This window comes from Uloborus diversus, chromosome 7 (genome assembly GCF_026930045.1).
Source record: "Uloborus diversus isolate 005 chromosome 7, Udiv.v.3.1, whole genome shotgun sequence".
NCBI lineage: Eukaryota > Metazoa > Arthropoda > Arachnida > Araneae > Uloboridae > Uloborus > Uloborus diversus.
In genome coordinates this window covers 34,852,558-34,871,926 of record NC_072737.1, presented here as the reverse complement: position 1 = coordinate 34,871,926, position 19,369 = coordinate 34,852,558, and the positions used below count along the sequence as shown (strand labels likewise).

Below are 19,369 nucleotides of genomic sequence, written 5' to 3'. Positions count from 1 at the left end.
AAAATTTCTCTCACAAATCGACCTCAACTTCCATTTTACTCATCCCCGAATGAATTATGGTTTTTTCGACTCGACTACACGTGGATAAGTGCCTAAGAACGTATAGACAAGCGAAATATCCATTTTGACGATTCCCGAGTTAATTACAACGAGTTTTCTCGTGACGTCTGTTATGTACGTATGCATGTATGTGCGTATGTGCATATGTATGTCGCATAACCCAAGAACGGTATGTCGTGGAAAGTTGAAATTTGGTACGTAGACTCCTAGTGGGGTCTAGTTGTGCACCTCCTTTTTGGTTGCATTCGGGTGTTTCTAAAGAGGTCTTTTGTCCCTTTTAGGGGACAAATCATTGCTAATTTCGATGTAAACTCAAGTGGTGTTATAATTTGGTGGACACTTGGCGATATATCGCCAGTATTTTGGTCGCCAAGTTTTGTCGCCAACTTGGCGACAAATTTGACTGGTTTATTTTTTATTTTTTTTAAATCTGATTTCAATTTGGTACACTGTTGGTGATATTTAGAGAGTAAACTATTAAATCACATTATAATTGCCAGTAATGGGGAAATGACATTAAATTGGTGTGGAAGGAAGTCATGTGCTGCACACATCAGCTCGGTTTTTTTTTTCGATATCTCATAGAATTCTTGAGCCTGTGAAGCAGTATTGCACAAACCGCAAATTAATACAAAAGTTTGTTGCTTTTTTTTTCAAATTTTTAAAATATCTAAAGAACTGTTAGGCACCCTGTATTTCAATTTCAGGCTGCTCAGTATTCCGGCTTCTTTAAATAAGACCAATCACAATGGGGGACGCCATTTCTCCGCATAGACAGCGTAACCTGCATTTGCTATATTCTAACTCATTTGACTTGAGGACGTAGAGTCGTAAATATCATCAATTAAATCGCAACGGGAATGTCAGGAGGCAGTGCGCCACGGGTTTCACCCGTTTGGGGGGGGGGGTGACACCCGAAGTGGAAATGCAAGTTTTTTGGAAAATATGAAGCTAAAATGCATTTTTAAGACTGCAAATTTAAAAAACTTCTGGGGGGTTAAACCCGGACCCCCCTTTTTTGTATATTATCCCACTTAACATTTCCTTATGACACAAATGTAGTTGTTTTTGAAAATTGCATGAGTTTCATGTTTTCACGATTGCATAGTTTTTTTTCTTTTGAGTTTGGGGGGGGGGTGACACTATATTGCCGTCCCAGGTGTCACCCATGCTAGGTACACACTGACTAAATGTAAATTTTTAGTAGACATTGCTACTTAAACTGGTTTCAGTAAATACGAGTAGAATAAGAATGAATAACAAGAAACAAATGGCTAAGCCGAAAAAATAACACATCAAAGAATGAAATGTAACGATGTAGTAGGTAAAGTATATTATAAGAGTATTTATTTAGAAGAATGAAAGAGAGAATTTTGAACAAATATTACTATCTAACAAATAATATTTCTACTTACGCCAAAGCAAAGATAGCTGCATTTAAAAATTCGTCAAAGTTTCAATTCTGTACTGTATGATTGGAGGCAAATATAGATCCTCAAAAGCTGATTTGCTCAAATCAAACTTAGTTTAAATAAGTTGCTGTCAAAGTGCACGTTCAAAAAAAAAACTTAAAAAAAAACAATCATTGCTAATTTTAACTTTAAAGCTTGCGGGAGATTTTTTTTTCGATTTTTGGTTTGACTGAAAATAAAAGGAAGTATAGAGTGATTTATTCATTATCCGAGGGAAAGAGCTGCATATGAAAAACACCGCCAGCTCATTCATTTCAAGCCGAGCCCTGCAGTTTCGGGCTTATTAGCACTCATCAGCCCGGCATAGGAAAGTGACCGAGCTGGAGATGGAAAACCTCTTAAGGAAGCCATGTGTGCGAAACAAACTGGTAGCCAATAAAGAATTAGCAGACCAGACGAGTGACCGAAGCAATGGTTCGGTTCAACTCGAAGATTGAACGCAAGGCAAGGTATATTCAGTAAATTACCGCCCATTAGCCAATGCTAAAGCAGAAATACGTGAAAACGTATTTCTGCTTTATTTGTATCTGTGTATTTTCTGCACGTATTTCTTCTTTAGCCCTGGCTAATGGACGGTAATTTACTGAATATAGCTGCACATGAGTTTATTTTTAATAAAAATAGTTTAGTTATGTGTACTTTTATTAATAGAGGAAGTGGTCTAAATGCGGGCCATGGTCTAAATACTGTCCAAACACTGAAAATGAGGGAAGGGGGTTGTGCACAGTCGGGAAAATGGTACCGAATGAATCAACAGGAAGAGACAAAAGCATAGAGTGAGCAAATGACTTTGATAGCTAAAGCACGTGCTTTGTCAGGAAATGCTTTATAAGAAACACTCGCTTTTGAAGAACTCAAAACTTTTCACAGCTTGTACAAGTTGTTTCATATCTTTCTAATTTATTCAGTGAAGTAAGTTTTTTTTATCTTAAAACAAAGTGGATTATACGGGCTTTTGTTCAGTGTACTTGATTTGAAATATTTGTTTGTCTAGTAATGGTTTAGTACACTATAAACTTAAAGTACTTCGTGGTCCAAAAACAGAATAGCCCATTTTTGGACCACCATTGGTAGCTCGTTTTCGATACTTTAAAATTTTGACTTAATATAATGACTTCAATAAACTCGCGGTAAGGCACTGAGGAGGGACACCAAAAAAGGAAAAAAAGGAAAAAATCTTAAATTTTGCACTTGAAATTTCTTACCAAATTTGGTAGCTGAATTTCTAATTGTGTTTGACCATCAAAACTGCTATTAAGTTGCAGCTGTTTGTTAGTGAAGAATTTGCTGATAGTTTGCTGCAAAAAATAATTGACATATCCTATGTTCCTTAATGTTCGAGCGATTTTTTGGGCGGATTCTCCAACCAAAACGGATCAACCATCGACCACGGCAAGTAAACATCCAGATTTCAGCATCCCGAATCAACTACCAAGTAGTCAAACTTCAACGTCTAAACACGTCAGTTCATATGAAATATCTCCAATCCCCAATATTGCAAAGAAAGAGAACAATCGTGGCCGCAAGAGTGCCAAGACTTGCATCATCATTGGATCATTTTACAAAGACAAACTGGCGAAAAGTGTATAGCGTGCATTGAACAACAGTCGTAAAATTATGAGCGGGGAATCAGTTACCCGTGGAAAGAGAAAACATCCAAAATCTTCAGGTCAAGCCAACAAGTTAAAGAGGAAATCCCAGCGACAGTAGTCTGACTCGAAAGGAGACCACACTTATTTTCCTACTGATGGCAAAGACAAGGATGACGAGTTGGTGGTTCCTGTGTTTGATAAATCGCATGATGCCAATGTGCGTAGGTCAGTCAGAAAGTTAGTTGCACTTCTTCGTAAATCTGTTCTGTTTAAGACAATTTTGATGAAACTCTATGGCAATACTTCAGACATGTACCTTCATTGTGTGATGTATCGGCTTCCCCAAGACAAGTTCAGTTTTTCTGATTATCAGTTGCAAACATGTCTCGACAGCTGCAAGTAGCGTCCAAATTGGAAATGTGTGCAGTAATTCAATTTTGAGAGCAAAAAGGTGCAACTGCACTGAAATTTATGAGCAGTAGCATGAATTGTATGGTGAAAATGCAATGTTACATTAAGGTATCGTGAAGTGGTGCAACATGTTTAAGAATTGACGTACAGATATTGACGACGCTGAGTGGGAGGGAAGACCAAGTTTAGGTGGGAAGTGTAGAGTCACCTTTGATGTTTCTGGTCTCATAAAACAAGTACTTTCAAAGCTATGATGCCATGTGGATGACGAAGCGAAAGATGCAACTCAACAATGGTTATCGGACACTGGACGGGATTCTTTTGCAGATGGCATCGAAAAACTCGTACCACGCCTCGACAAGTGCTAAAAACACGGAGGTGGTTCCGTTAAAAAGTAGATTTTGAATGAAACTTTAAGATGCGAATAAAGTTATAGTAAAATTTCAATTATTTTTTCTGTTTTCTTGAGCAGTGCAACTAACTTTCTGACTGACCGCCGTAGTATGCAGATTTTACGACAGATTCTTTTCAGATGACATTATAGGAGAACTGTGGATTCTCAGCTGAAAGGCTAGACATCCGAGTGTGTGGGATGGAAAAAAAAGTTTACTACATTTGTAACTTCTGCTACTAAAAAAATGAAATAAGTGATTTTTATTTTTAATAAAAATATCTAAGATGATATTTAATATCTTTTTTTCAATAAAATTTCACGCTTCTTATTTATTTTTCAAGAGAGTTTTCCCTCAAGTGGCCCGGTTTTGGACCACCTCTTGAAAAACGTGGTTTTGCCTTTTTTTGTAATCATGAAAACTGAAAACATTTAAAACTGGTGCAAGGGTTTTTGAACCCTAAGATCACCTTCATGAATGTTTTTAAGAGATATTGGACCCTAAAATTATCCTTTTAACGTGAACAGATAAATCAGTAGGTAGAAAATGAAAGTGGTAGCCCGTTTTTAGACCACTTCTTCTATAGTTTTTTTTTCCTTAAGTTTGATTTTTTTCTTGCATTTTTTTTTTCCTTTTTTTCTACTCTTTTCTTTTATTTAAGTATTGGTAACAAAAAAAGGAAGACAGAAAACTTATGTGATGATTTTTTACCCTACAGAAAAACTGCTAACGATTTCACCTTTGAAAAAAAATATTTATTTTGAAGCATTTTTTTTTTTTTTTTTTGTATATTATTTTTTTATTTTGCAAGCGACTGAAAAAAAAAAACATTTTATTTGGAAAGATACTGTATCAGCCTTTTCTTTATAGTTGACGTTACTATTTTTTTTATGTATTTATTATTTTTCAGTATTCAGATTCAGAATTATATAGTGGGATACTTTTTTTTTTCGTGTACTGTCCTTAAATTTGCCTCTCGTAACATTATACCCTTAAATTTTAGATATAGCTACATTTAAACTATTTACTAAAGAAAATCTATTGTTGGATTATTTTTTTCTGTAGAAAAAACCCTAAAATTTGAGAAACCAAACTTAACACTATACATAAAATGGTTTTTTTTCTTTTGCATAAAATATGCATATTTGTTATTTGAAATCATTTTTGAGTTTTGAAAAGTTCGACATAATTTGCAATCTCAACTAATTGAGAACATATTGAAACAAATTGATCTTTTGCTAGAAAATGAATGGTGGTATACGGGAAAGTAGGCTTGCTTAGTTCTAGACTGAACTTCTTGTTATAAAACTGTTCTAATATACGGAAGCATTGATATGATAATTTTCTTTTTAAGACATTATATAATAAATTAGCAAGAACTAAATTAATGTTTCTCTATTCCTCTTTTAAAGCTCTCAATTTAGTTTCTTGTTCAGAGCTCTTGCGAGATGGCAGATTTTAATTTTAGTGTTGCCATTTATCGTAAATTATAGATGTTTAAAATCCTTTCTAAATGAAATTTAAGACAAGTTTCGCCCTTTTCAATGCAAATGTTACTATATAAAACAATTGAAAAAAATGTTTGAAACATTTAAACAAAATGACTAAGTTGAAAAAAATGTGATTTAAATATTAAGAGCATAAATTTGAAAAAAGCATATTACATGTTGCCAAATTCATATTAATGACAAATACCTATGTAACAACAAATTACATTAAAAGAAATTGTGATAAATAGTTTTATTCTTACAGATATCATCGCAGTATGTTATTTACGATAAGGCACAACATTTTTTGATAAATTGTAAAACTCCAAAATTATTTTTGAAACAGTTTTGCGAAATTAATAGAGCTCTAATAATACCACTTCAAGCTCTCATAAAATTAAATGATCAAGCAATAACTTATTTCTATACGTTTTAAATTAAAAGTGTAAAAATCAATTAGTAGGTTACAGTACTTGAAATGTCGTTATAACAGTATAAAAATGTAAAAAAATAACATCTTTACAGATCTTGCTTTTAATTTTTCGTTTGTTCAATATTTATGAAGTTCATGCTTTTTCACAACGAATATACGCCAATTGTTTATTTATGTTAATAGTCAAACAACACATTTTTATTGCACATAAGAGAGGAAATATCCTGAGTGGTGTCCAAACTCAGAACACGAATCTCACACACAGGTTGCAAAGCAAAATTTTTTACAGCTCGGTCACAAAGGTCGGTTTTCGTTTCGCTAATAAGAGTTTACCTGCTCAGCGCCAATTCGTATATTTAAGCGTGCGCTTTGAATTCTACTGAAACCATAGTGCAAGTTTCCTCTAACAATATGAGTTTTTTAAACAATGACACTACACACTTCAGAACTCGTGTCACGTTGCACTCATTAACACTGATGACCTTACATATTTTTTTTTGACAGTGTATGACTGAAATATTGCAACAGTATTTTTAACAGCAAACTAGAGTAAGATAAAAGAAAATTCAAGGAATTAAAATAATACTTATTTATTGTCCGACCTTCCATTATATATTTTAATACAAGGTTTGCATGATTTTGCTTTCGTCGTGAATAATTAACAAATAAAAATAAACCTTCCTGCATTAATTATAGCTTATTATTATTATGATCGCAATTGTATATATCTCAGTACAAATCATTTGATCTAAAAAAAATTTTCAGCCATTTGGAGTTGAATTAAAAGCGTTCGTTTATGCATAATATCAGTCCACTAGATTTAAATGCGCTTAAACAATGTTGTAAACAGTCAGATACATTTTCAGAAATGCTACATGATTTGTTTTCTTTACATTTAAGCTTGATATAAGTCTCGACAAAATAAAATTGTATTTTTACAATTTGAAAAAGAAGGAATCTACCATTCATCAACAATGCATTAAACATTAATCAATGCTTCGCCACGTCTGTTCTTGTCACTTGTTCTGAAATCCAAGGAAATATGAGAAAGTGTTTTCAAGATGTGAATAGAGGAACTGCATCCCAAACAAATATTTTTCTTTCTTGTATTTAACAAAAATATTTCGACGTGAATCACATTTAAAAAATTTACTGTCAGTTGTTTGAAATTTATTCAATAGAAATCGTATTTTTTTTTCTTACATTAAAGAATTAACCACTTACAATGGAATCAATGTTTATTGCTGCTAATTTAAAGTCTTTAAGGTTTAAGTATTTTGTATCTGCATAAAAAGGCCTTTTAGTCACAATAGAAACATTTCCTCAGTCTCAATAGAAAAAAAATACACTTCGGCGGATAATTTAACATTGTATAATATCTAAAGAGAAGATTATGTTCACGGTTAGGGTTCTTTCATTTCAAGTTAACTTAAAAATAGTTCTAGTTCCAAAGTAAGTATCTTTATATTCCCCACTAGCTGCGCTGCCCGGTTTTGCACGGCCTACCTCGGAAATAAAAGTTATGTCAAGTGACGCATGTTCAACAATCAGGCTTAAATTGGAGGTGGGGACAAAAATTTCCCGTCCAAAACAATCAGTCTTAAAAAAAGAAAACGTCAAAGCGAAAATTCCCGAACGAATTAAACGCAACTTTAATGATTATCTTCTGCTGGCGGTACAAAAAAAAAAAAAGAAAAAAAGAAAGAAGATAAATAATCATCAAAAAGAAAAAATTTTACCTCAAAACAAAAACAAAATTTTATTTCGTCGCAGCCAAGGCAAAAAAAAAAAAGTAGCAACCTTCTGAAACTTTATTCACGCTAAATTTAAAATAAGATCGGCAAACGATAATTTTCCGATTTAAAATTTCTACTCCGTTAGGCTTAGCAGTGCTTTTTAATTTTTTTCCCCGGTGATTTTACAGACTTTTTTATTTGAAATTCGAAGCATATGATGTAACTTTATGGGTGTTTTTCGTGGGCTTTCGAATGAGACCTGAATCAAAGAAATCGGATTATTATTTCGGGTAGAAAGAGTCATTTAATGCCATTTTCGGGTCCTAAAATTAAAGTCCGAACATTTCGGTTCTTTCTTGAACTCCCTCCTCCCCCCCTACGTTTCTTCTGGGGTGCCCAAATACCTCCGTGCCAAATTTGGTCGAGTTCCAACGAAAACTGGATCTGTATAGGGAAAATACACACACATATATTCTCTGTTTTATTTACATGGATTTTAAACTTTGCCCTTCACAAATGATCTTAATCAGCTTCGGGTTGTACAAAAACAACCTTTAAGAACTCTAAGTATATTTTAATACGTATTAGACATATCAAAAGTTCTCCAACTCCATTGTTAACCCCATGGCGACAACGTTAGACTAACCCTGCCGGAAACTCGCAAGTCCTCTGACAATGATTAAAATATTTGTTCTTTACTTAAGATACTTTTTTTTTTCAATTCCAAAAGGAAGACTTGACAGAGAGCAGATGTTCTGCACGGGTTTGGCTAGTAAAGAGTAAAAAAAAAATCATTGAGTATGATTTTCCCAGAAGATTGTATAAAAACCTTTTGACTTGAAAAGTAAAGTAAGTTATAACAACGTTTTATTGCACAAAATTTGCAGATTACTTTAGACATGTGTTTCGGGTTTCAAGAAGACCTTTTTTTAATACAGCGAAGTGTGAACTTTAGGATAAAAATTTAAACAAAACAACCTTCCTTGAAACCCCAAAACATGTGTGTGAAGCAATCTGCAAACAGTGTACAATAAAAGGTTAATATTTTTTGTTTTACAATTAAAGTATTTGCTATGTACTAAATATAATTTTTAAAAAAATAGGTGGAAATTAAGCATTAATGAATAGACAAATTGCTAACTTACAATAGCTAGGACAAACCTAACCTGGCAGCATTGTGAAGGTTTCGCAAATCCTAACGCAGCGTTACGATGCTGCCAGGGTAGGTTTACCCTAACTATAGTTGCTAAATGATCATGCGGAGGAATATGTTTATTCAAATAGAAGTGGGAGCAATTTCAAAATACATTATTTATAAGTTGCATATTTAAGTAATTTGATACATAAGTTTTAAACATCAAATTGCCAATCTACAAGCTTTTAATCATAATGTAGCACTGTGAATTAGTAAATTTTGTGTAAAAGCTTAAGACTTTTGTTTTTGAGTTTAAGGAAAAATCAGTTTTACATGAAAACACGGAAGGTTTTTTTTTTTTTTTTTGAGCAATCACGATTGCTTATTGCTTTCATTTGACTGTTTTTGAGGTCCTTTGATTTTTCCCACCGCCACCCTCTGCACCATCACCGTGGACAGGCTGGCTCCTCACGCTGCTGCTCCTATAGCGAAAGTCGTCTCCAGGTTGCATCCATGTCCTACACACACGCGCATACATACACAACTACACACACACAAACATACATACATACAGACACTTACACATATACACACACAAAAACCTACACACACATACATAAAACTACCCACACTTTCATGCCTGCACACAGACACAAACACACATGCCTACACACACATACCCCATACACACAAACACCCCCCCACACACACACACTCGTGATTGCGAAAAACATAATTTGAATTCAAGGTGTCAAAATCCAATTTTTTTTTTTTTTTTTTTTTTTTTTTTTTTTGAGCAATTACATTGCTTTTTGTTCTCATTTGACTGTTTTGGCGTCCTTTGATTTTACTTTTCCCCCGCCTCCCTCTGCAGCACCACCGTGGGCCGGCCTCGCGATAGTGCTCCTCTAGCAAAAACCATCTCCAGGTTGCGGCCATATCCTACACGCATACATGCACACCTACACACACATATATACACACAACTATACACATACACACACATACCCACAAACTCATGCCTGCACACAAACACAAACACACACGCCTACATACAGACGCACACATGATTGCGAAAAACATAATTTGAATTCAAGATGTCAAAATTCAAATTATATTTATTATTATTTTTTGTAAAAGTTAAGGCTTCTCTAAACTCATAAGGTTTTGAGATGAGTTTATTACTGAAATTAATTTATTTCTTAGTTTGTAAACGATTCCTTCAACCAAACTGATGTTTATTCTGATTATGTAAGACGTTGAAAAAGGAAATAATCTTTGCAGAAATCAAATTTTTAAGCATAAATCCTTTTAATTTTCTATTTCGGAAAACTTAAAATATAAAAAGACCTAAAGGTAATGATGGTAATAATTATTGCATCAAATTAGATAATTAGTCAATTATAAAGATAAAATTATTTATATGCAGTTGAAATTGTAATCGGTAAAATTTAATACGCTAAAAACGTTTTCTCTGAAAGTAATTTGCCATGCAGAAGAAAATGCAATTATTCGGAGGTAGCATTTGTAATGCGTTATTGGAATTAAAAAGGACAACTATTATTGGATTACTTTTTAATCATGAGAAATTCAAGAGATAACTCAATATGCTGGCAGCAAATATGATATAACTTTAATAACAGAGTTTGAAGTATATTTTTTTTATCCTGCTTTTGTTTAGGGGCACCACGATGTGAGGTCACGAAAGGTCACTGTGACTTTCCAAAAATTTCCTTACTCGACAAATTTTCGGAGAGTACATTACAAAATTGCCTTTTTACGGTTTTTATTTTTAATAATGATGCTTAATATCTACTTTCATTACAGGAATTTATCTATGTGTGCATGGGCTGTATGCTCGTATTTTATAATGCGGTAAAGTTTGGAGTTCGCCATATCAAAAAAATATTATTTAAAAAATATCTTAGAAAAAAGATAGATTATGATTTCAAATTAATGTATCGTTTTTTTCCTCAAACTTTAACCATCTCAACTTTTAAACTTTTTAAAACATTTTTAATTAAACTGTTCCATTTTTTATCACTATTGCAATCATGCTTCAAACAATTTAACTTTTTAATTCCATTATAATAACATTTTTTTTCCAAGTTATGGATTCCATATCTACCTCGGGCAACAATTATATTCCAAAAAAAATCGATATATTAAAATATTTCTCTAAATATTTCTTCGGGTATGTCATCTAAAACCCTTTTATTTATTTTCATCAATTTCAGCAGTCGCTTTTTTTTCCAGTTTATGTCTTAAAATATCTAAAAGTATTTGGTAAATCACTTGACATATGTTTAGTTTTGAAATGAGTTTATGATTTTGTTTGAATTTTTACTTGGCAAAGTTTGCTTAAGAGTTGATTTTTCAGCAGATAAAATGATTACATTTCGACTTCAAATAATATTATTTTTCAGAAAGCATTAGGATTTTGTTTGAAGAACAAAATATGCTGAAGTTAAAAAAACCATATGAAGAATTCTCGAAAGCACTGGACAGAAAAACGAGTAGCTGACAATGAATCAGTTTATATTTACTGAAAAAAAATATGTGCTGTTAACTATTACAGGCATTTATGTTTAAATTCGACTTAAATGCATTTAAAATTAATTTGCAAAATTACCTTTTTACATAAGTGATTTTATTTAAGTGACAATGCGATTTTATTGAGTAATTACGTTAAATCACCAATTTCTTTATAAATTTTAAGCATATTGCTGCTAGAATTTTTTTATAAGTTGCCAAAATAATTTGGTCACAGAATGTTGAAAATGTTAAATTACAACATTAATTTCCGTGACAAATTAACGGATTTTAATGTTCATATTTCATCAAATTTTCAAAATTGTTATTTCAAATTTCAGTTTTCTGAAAATTTGATAAGCCATGACAGAAAGCTCAGCTCCTTTTCGGTCAAAAACATGCAAACAAAATATGATTTTTAGTGGAAATTAACAGTTGGAGCATAAATTTTGGGGTGACAAAAGTTACAAAGCAATTGGTCTCGCATTCCTTGAGAATTTAAAAAGGTGAATTTTGCAAGTGTATTGAAATTAATAAGCTGCAGTATATATACAGGGTGTTCCGTTTTAACCTGCAAGACCTTTATTTTCGCAACCGTTATCCTAGATGTATACTCCTAATTGCAAAAATGCCCAAAATCAGATGCAGGGTTAAAGATATTGAAAATTTGCAGCGAAAATAAAAATAAGTCAAAAAATAAAAATACTTTTATACTGGCCCCATGTCTCCTAACTTATATTTAGGAAAATAATCTACATTGAAAAATAATTCCAACACAAGAAGTTTGAAATTAGTACGACCAATTTTCACCGAGATATGAAACGCAGCGTTTTGTGACTTACACCACTTTTCACTCGCCGTCAGCAAAACATTTTTTGGGCGAAAATATAGTGGTTAACAAGTGTTTAAAATTACATGTGTGCATAGAGTGTGATTTTTCAAATTGTTCGTGGTTTTGTCGTGTGTTTTTGCGTATCACGGCATAATATTTGCATTTATTTTCGAATAGCAATGAAAAATATAAATACCTTGTTTTTCTTACTTTGACGACCTGCTATTCTTCGGAAAGGGCGATAAGTTTCAATCTCATCTTCTATATGATCTCTTAAAACTTCGAACTTGAATATCTCCTTGAGTTTTGGTCGCACAAATGTCAATCTTTTTGTGCTAGTAATATCTTTTAATGGAGATTATTTCCTCAAATATAAGTTAGAGGACCCGGGGCCAGTATAAAAAGTCAAAATTTGTATTTTTTGCCCCTTTTTTTTTTTTTTTTTTTTTGCTTCAAAATGTCAATACCTTAACTCTGCATCTGATTTTGATCTTTTTTGCAATTAGAAGTATACATCTAGGCCTAACGGTTGCAAAAATAAAGGTCTTGCAGGTTAAAACGGAACACCCTGTATATATATATATATTGTGAAAAATTTCCAACTTCCCTTGTTTAATCTTCTGTGGTCTCTTTTAAGTCGATAAGCACGTTTCTCCAATAACACTATAACCGAACATTACTCGATATAGAGACTAAAGAATTTACTGAACTAATTTATTTCCTCCTAATGCTTTTTGCCTTATTTCACCTGATATCAAATGAAGTTACAGAAGTATTAGGAAAACTATTTTATCGCATTCGGTATTTTTTGCTTTCTAGAAGCAAAAAAAAAAAAAAAACTTACATATGGATTAATGTAATTAAACGTCATTGTTTGTGGGAAAAGTTTGTTCAGCAGAAAATAATACTATTACATGAGACGTATGGTGAAATAGTTGTACTTTTAGTTGTATGTTCTAAAGTAAAGCCCTTTTACTCAGTTAGTTTAATCGACATTATTTCAGAAATTTCGCTATGTTTCGTGTTGCTAAAATTAATTTCTTTAGTTATTTTATTTTGTTTATCAAAATACGAAGTATATACGTTCCGTTTGGTAATAAAGAATTATTGTATACGGATACAGGAAAAATATTTAAACCTCCAAAATTGTACAGACATTTTTCATAGCGTGGCACAAGTTTTTGCATGCCTTCTTCATAAAATGCTACCACTTGCTCACCAAGGAAAGAAGGTGGAAGTCGCTAGGAGCGAGGTCAAGGCAATAAGGAGTGTGGAAAATCTCCATAAAAATCCTCGAGTATACCTGTGCGCAAGAGGGCGCTTTTCGATATGCAAATTTCCCACCTGTTGGCTCAATTTAGTTAGATGTCTTTCTGTTCATGGATCGTGGATTCGTGGCATTCGATAGCTTGATTTTTGTTGATGTTGGCCGTCTCGTGGCAGTTCGAATAGCAAGGGCAATTTGGAAGCCCTTTCGTATGTAGAATCCAAATAAAGTTAATTTAGTTTTTAGATAGTTGCCTTAACATTTTCTTTATGGTGCATCGGCCGCAAGGTACGCATAACCATTTGATAGTTAGAATTCGTCGAGTAGTGATATGTTATATTGACATCGTTGTTGTTTCGTACCATTGGATATAGTAACTGAAGAAATTTGGGTGAGTTATTTGTTTTCAATTTGTATGTCAATTAGTATGGATGCTGAAAAGATAAAAAATAAGCGTAAAGCGCTTAAATGCAGTGCCACTAAGTTCGTTAAAAGTTTAGACGTCACTTTAGTAAATGAAACTAATGTTCGTAATTTAGAAGTATTATATAATCAATTAATTGATAAAATTGACTGTCTTAAAGTGGCTGATAATGAGCTTCTTAATGTAATCGAAGCAAAAGATATCGAAAAAGAGGTGCAACAATGTGAAGACTTCATGGAAAATTTAATTTTCTATAAATGTCAAATTACTCAAAGAATAGCAGCTCTAACACCTCCGGCTGTACCTCCTACTATTAATCCCGCTAATTTATCAAATTCAACATTGGAACTTAGTAGTCTAGTACATCAAGAAACTAGATCGTCGATTAAATTGCCAAAGCTAACTGTTAATAAATTCTACGGTGACCACAGGTATTGGCTAGAATTCATTAGTCAGTTTGAAAATGCAATAGATAAAAATAGCGGCTTATCTAAAATTGAGAAGCTTATTTACCTTAAGAATTTAGTAGGTGGTGCTGCAGCTAAAGCAATTTCCGGATTCGCATTAACAGAAAGTAATTATGATGCAGCCTTGGAACTTTTAAAATCTAGATTCGGACAAAAGAATTTGCTCATTAATGCGCATTTAGGATCGCTTTTGAACATCACTCCCATAAAAAATACAAGTGATACGAACAGTTTGAGAAAATTATACGATAAAGCTGAAACTGAAATCAGGAATTTAGAAAGCTTGGGAATAAATTCAGAATCGTACGGTAATCTCTTAACACCGATAATTTTGAAAGTATTGCCCTCTGAATTAACTCTTGAATTTAGTAGAAAGAATAAAAGTGATAATTGGGATTTGAAAGCTCTTCTCGAGTTCTTAGGTGAAGAAATACAAAGTCGCGAAAGAGCTCAATCTTTTCATTCTCCCATAAAAGAAAAACAAAATTCGACCCATCCGCTCCAAGAACGCAATCGAGGCGCTTCAGGGTCAAAATCTTTTACCAGAGATACTTTTCGAAAACAGAAAAGTTACAATTCTTCAGCGGCTGAACTCTTAGTCAATCATACAGTTGCTAGTTCAAAATGTGTGTTTTGTGGTTCGAACTTGCATGATTCAGTTTCGTGTGACTCGGTAAGCATAGAAATGAAACGGGATTATTTGAAAAGAAATAGACTTTGCTTTTTTTGCTTTTCGAATAGACACTCAATTTCTTATTGTCCAAAGCTTAAGAAAGAAAAAGGTTGTTCGTTTTGTGGTTTAAAATCGCACCCCAAAACACTTTGTTATCGGTTTTATCAGAATTCGGATAAAACAACTTTCACCTCGCCCCAAGAAGAATCTGATGACAATGTTACTAACGTTTCTTCTTGTCAAACTGAAAACAAATCGCAAAGGGTTTTATTGCAAACCGCATCGGTAGTTGCTCGTTATAATAATCAATATAGAAATTGTCGTTTGTTAGCAGACACAGCGGCTCAAAGAAGTTTTGTAGATAGAAAATTTTCAAGATTATTGAAACTTCCCATTATTCGAAAAGAAAATCTAACAGTTTATTCCTTCGGAGATAAGTCTCCTATTGAAAAAACGTTTAATGTAGTTAAAATAAGATTGGAAAATAAAGAAGATCTGAATTTGTATTTGGAAATCGAGGCGTTAGAAATAGAAAAAATATCCGCGGCACATATTCCGCCGCCTGCAGTAGATACTTCCATTTATAGCAAGCATTTGAAAGGTTTGAAATTAGCTGATACTTCGAATAAGGACGTTAGTGTTTCAATTTTAATCGGTGCTGATAACTATTATGACGTCATGACAGGCAGAATTAAACGTATTAATCGAAAACTTGTAGCTGCTGCGTCGCTCTATGGGTGGTGTTTAATTGGAATATCAGGCTCTCCAAATAAAAATTCAGGTGATTCTTTCGCCATGAAAGTAATGGTTGAGGAAAACATTTCAAAACAATTGGAGACATTTTGGCAACTAGAAAATCTTGGAATCGAATCAGCTAACGATGATGTAAGTTGTAATGATAACAAAACTTTACGAGAATTCGAAGATAGTATTCGCTTCCAAGATGGTAGATATGTGGTTAAACTCCCTTGGAAGGATAATTTTAAAGAATCGCTTGAAAACAATTACGAAGTGGCATATGAAAGATTTTCAAAATTGTGCTACAGGTTTCAAAATGATCATTCTTTGTATTCAGAGTATAGGAGGGTTGTGAATAATTACATAGAGCAAAACATTGTAGAGCGTGTTCCTGAATCAAGTGTAGCAGATAGTCCAGAATTCTATTTGCCCCATAGGGCAGTAATTCGAGATGATAGGGTGTCTAGTAAGCTGAGAGTTGTTTTCGATGCGTCTTCGCATAAAAAGGGCAAGTTTTCGTTAAATGATAGTTTGCATATTGGACCTAATTTATATCCTGATTTGTTTGAACTGTTGTTGTCATATCGAAAGCATCCAATTGCGTTCACAGTTGATATTAAACAGGCATTTTTGAATGTAGCAATTGACGAGTCGGATAAAAATGTAACAAAGTTCTTTTGGACTGAAAATCCATATTCCTTTTCAGACTCTTTAGAAGTTCTAAGGTTCAATCGTGTTCTCTTCGGAATAAATAGTTCCCCCTTTCTCTTATGTGCTACTATTAAACACCATTTGAAGAAGTATTCTTCTATTTTTCCGCAGACTCACGAACTGTTAAACAAATTTTGTTACGTCGATGACATCATAGGAGGTCAAAATACTGTTGCATCGGCATACGCAACTAGTTTAGAATGCGTCCAGATCTTTAGAGAAGCAAATATGCCCTTGCACAAGTGGGCTACTAATTCTGCTGAATTGCGAAAACTTTGGGAGAAGAACGGGTTTTCTACTGAAACGTCATCAAACCCAATTGGTCAAAACATGATAAACTATAAAGTATTAGGCATTTCCTGGGACGCTGACAGGGATTTATTTTATTTTAACGTAGAAAATCTGATATCCCTTGTATCGAAAGGAATTGATACAAAAAGATTCCTGTTGCAAGTTGCTGGTCGAATTTTTGATCCTATAGGATTTGTAGCTCCTTACGTAATTCGTTTGAAGATTCTCATTCAACGCGTCTGGGAAATGGGTCTTCTTTGGGACCAGGAAATGCCCCAAGTTATCAAAAAACCTTTCAGACAATGGTGTCTTGAACTGAAGGACTTAAGTTTAGTTGAAATCCCTCGCTTTTATCATTTCACGGACTCCTACACAGTTGATGTGCAACTGCACTCCTTTTCGGATGCATCTAAAAAGGCCTACGGAACTGTAATATATTTTCGAGTCATTAAGACTGACGGGACTATAACGACTAGTTTTATCACTTCCAAGAGCAGGGTTGCCCCGTTAAAGACTCTTTCTTTGCCGAGGTTGGAATTGATGGGAGCACTGCTTTCTGCTAGGTTGTGTGCTAAAGTCTCTAAAGCTTTAAAATTTGAGAAATCCTGCTTTTTTCATACGGATTCCTCTATAGTTTACCATTGGATTAGAGGGGAACCGTCCTGTTACAAACCTTTCGTCAAAAATAGGATAGAGGAGATTCAAAGACTGACTGAACCACCGAAATGGAATTTTTGTCCTGGGAGGGACAATCCAAGCGATATTGTAAGCAGAGGAATATCTGTTCGGGAATTGAAAGATAGTCAACTTTGGTGGCACGGACCACCCTGGCTTAGCCAAACAGAGCAGTTTTGGCCAAAAATAGAGACCCAAAACGTCAGCATTCATGACCTAGAACTAAAGAGTAAATTTAGAGAAGTTTCGCAAAATGAAGTAATCCTCGAAAATCGCGAAAAGCTCATAAACATTGATAAATTTAGCAGTTATCTCAAACTATTGCGAGTAACTGCCTTCGTATTTCGATTTATACACAACGCAAGAAATACGTCGAAAAATAAAGGTGCTCTCGAAACAGATGAGCTTAAATTGTCTGAAGAATACTGGATTAAAGAAACCCAGAAAGAAGCTTATTGGTTAGAAATAGTCGATTTAGAAAGATCTCAAAAAGTTAGCGATAGTTCAAAAATTCGTTCTCTAGTACCTTTCTTAGATCCCAGGAATATTTTGCGAATAAAAAGGAGATTAGACGAATCAGAATTTTCTCTAGACGAGAAACAACCCATCATTCTACCGAAAAACTCTAAATTTTCGGAATTATTAATCTTACATGAGCATACTAAGAACTTTCATATCGGAGTAACAGCTACTCTAGTAATGCTTAGAAGAAAGTTTTGGATAGCGAAGGGGAGACAACTCGTGAAGAAAGTACTTAGAAAATGCTTCATTTGTAGAAAATACAAATCCAAACCAGCAAACGAAATAACAGCGCAACTTCCGAAAGACAGAATTGTAGAAAATCCACCTTTCGAAATTTGTGGCCTTGATTTTGCAGGAGCTATTCTTTACAAATGTGATAAGGAAGTTAAAAAGGCTTATTTTGCAATTTTCACCTGTGCTGTAACTAGAGGAATTCACTTAGAATTAGTGTCCTCCATGTCTACAAAACATTTTTTACTAGCCTTTAGAAGATTCATTTCCAGGCGAGGTAGTTGCAGTGTTGTTTATTCGGATAACGCAAAATCATTCAAAGCCGCAAATAAAGATCTAATGTACTTCTATAACATTCTACAAGATTCGGAATTTAAAGATTTTATATCTTCACGTGGCATTAATTGGAAGTTTATCGTAGAAAGGGCGCCCTGGTGGGGCGGATTTTACGAACGTCTCGTAAAATCAGTGAAAGATCCACTCAGAAAAGTTCTCGGAAAAGCTCTTCTCACGTTTGAAGAACTTTCAACTGTTTTGACTGAAATCGAATACGTCGTTAATTCGAGACCTTTAACATACGTTACTGATAATTTTTCTGAGCCCAAGCCATTAACTCCTCTTGACTTTTTGCAATATGGAAGGAAAAATCACGACTATCCATTTAATTTTGCTGAGTTAGTTAATAGAGTGTCAACTAGAGAGTCCTTATTAAAAAGAAAGCAGTATCAAACTACACTTTTGAAACATTTTTGGGTTAAATGGAAAGAACTATATCTACTTAATTTGAAAACAGTTCACCATTTCAAATCGCCTAACATTCACAAAGAAGTAAAGATGAATGATGTAGTGCTCGTCGAAGGAACTTCAAAATCTAAACTACTATGGGACTTGGGAATCGTTCAAGAAACTTTTAAAGGTAGAGATGGACATATCAGAGCTTGTGTCGTCAAAACCAAAAAGGGACTTTTCAGAAAACCTGTGCAGCTGATATATCCCCTTGAACTTTGTGAATGAACTGGTTTCACGTATCCTTTTTATGATTAATCAGTCGAAAAGTTTATTGAAAATAATTTGTTTTCAACTCTTTTTTCCTTCAAAATTTTGAAGTATTTGTGTTGTTGGACTTTAATTAACTTCTTAAAATAATTTGCTTAAATATTTCATTAATTTTGGAAAAAAAAATCTCTTGTTCATAGTAAAATTTTGTTAACTTAAGTTTAAAATTGTAAATATGTTTGAACATAAAATTCAAAAATAGAAATTATATTTCATATAATTTTGTAACCAT

The 19,369-nt window shown here is 33.5% G+C and overlaps 1 protein-coding gene across 1 annotated transcript; it reads left to right on the top strand.

The window, feature by feature from the left end:
* The first annotated feature begins 13,776 nt into the window (after positions 1 to 13,776).
* LOC129226651 (uncharacterized) lies at positions 13,777 to 19,095 on the top strand. Its single transcript, XM_054861282.1, has one exon. The coding sequence runs from the start codon at positions 13,777 to 13,779 to the stop codon at positions 19,093 to 19,095; it is 5,319 nt and encodes a 1,772-aa protein (XP_054717257.1).
* Positions 19,096 to 19,369: the final 274 nt, after the last annotated feature.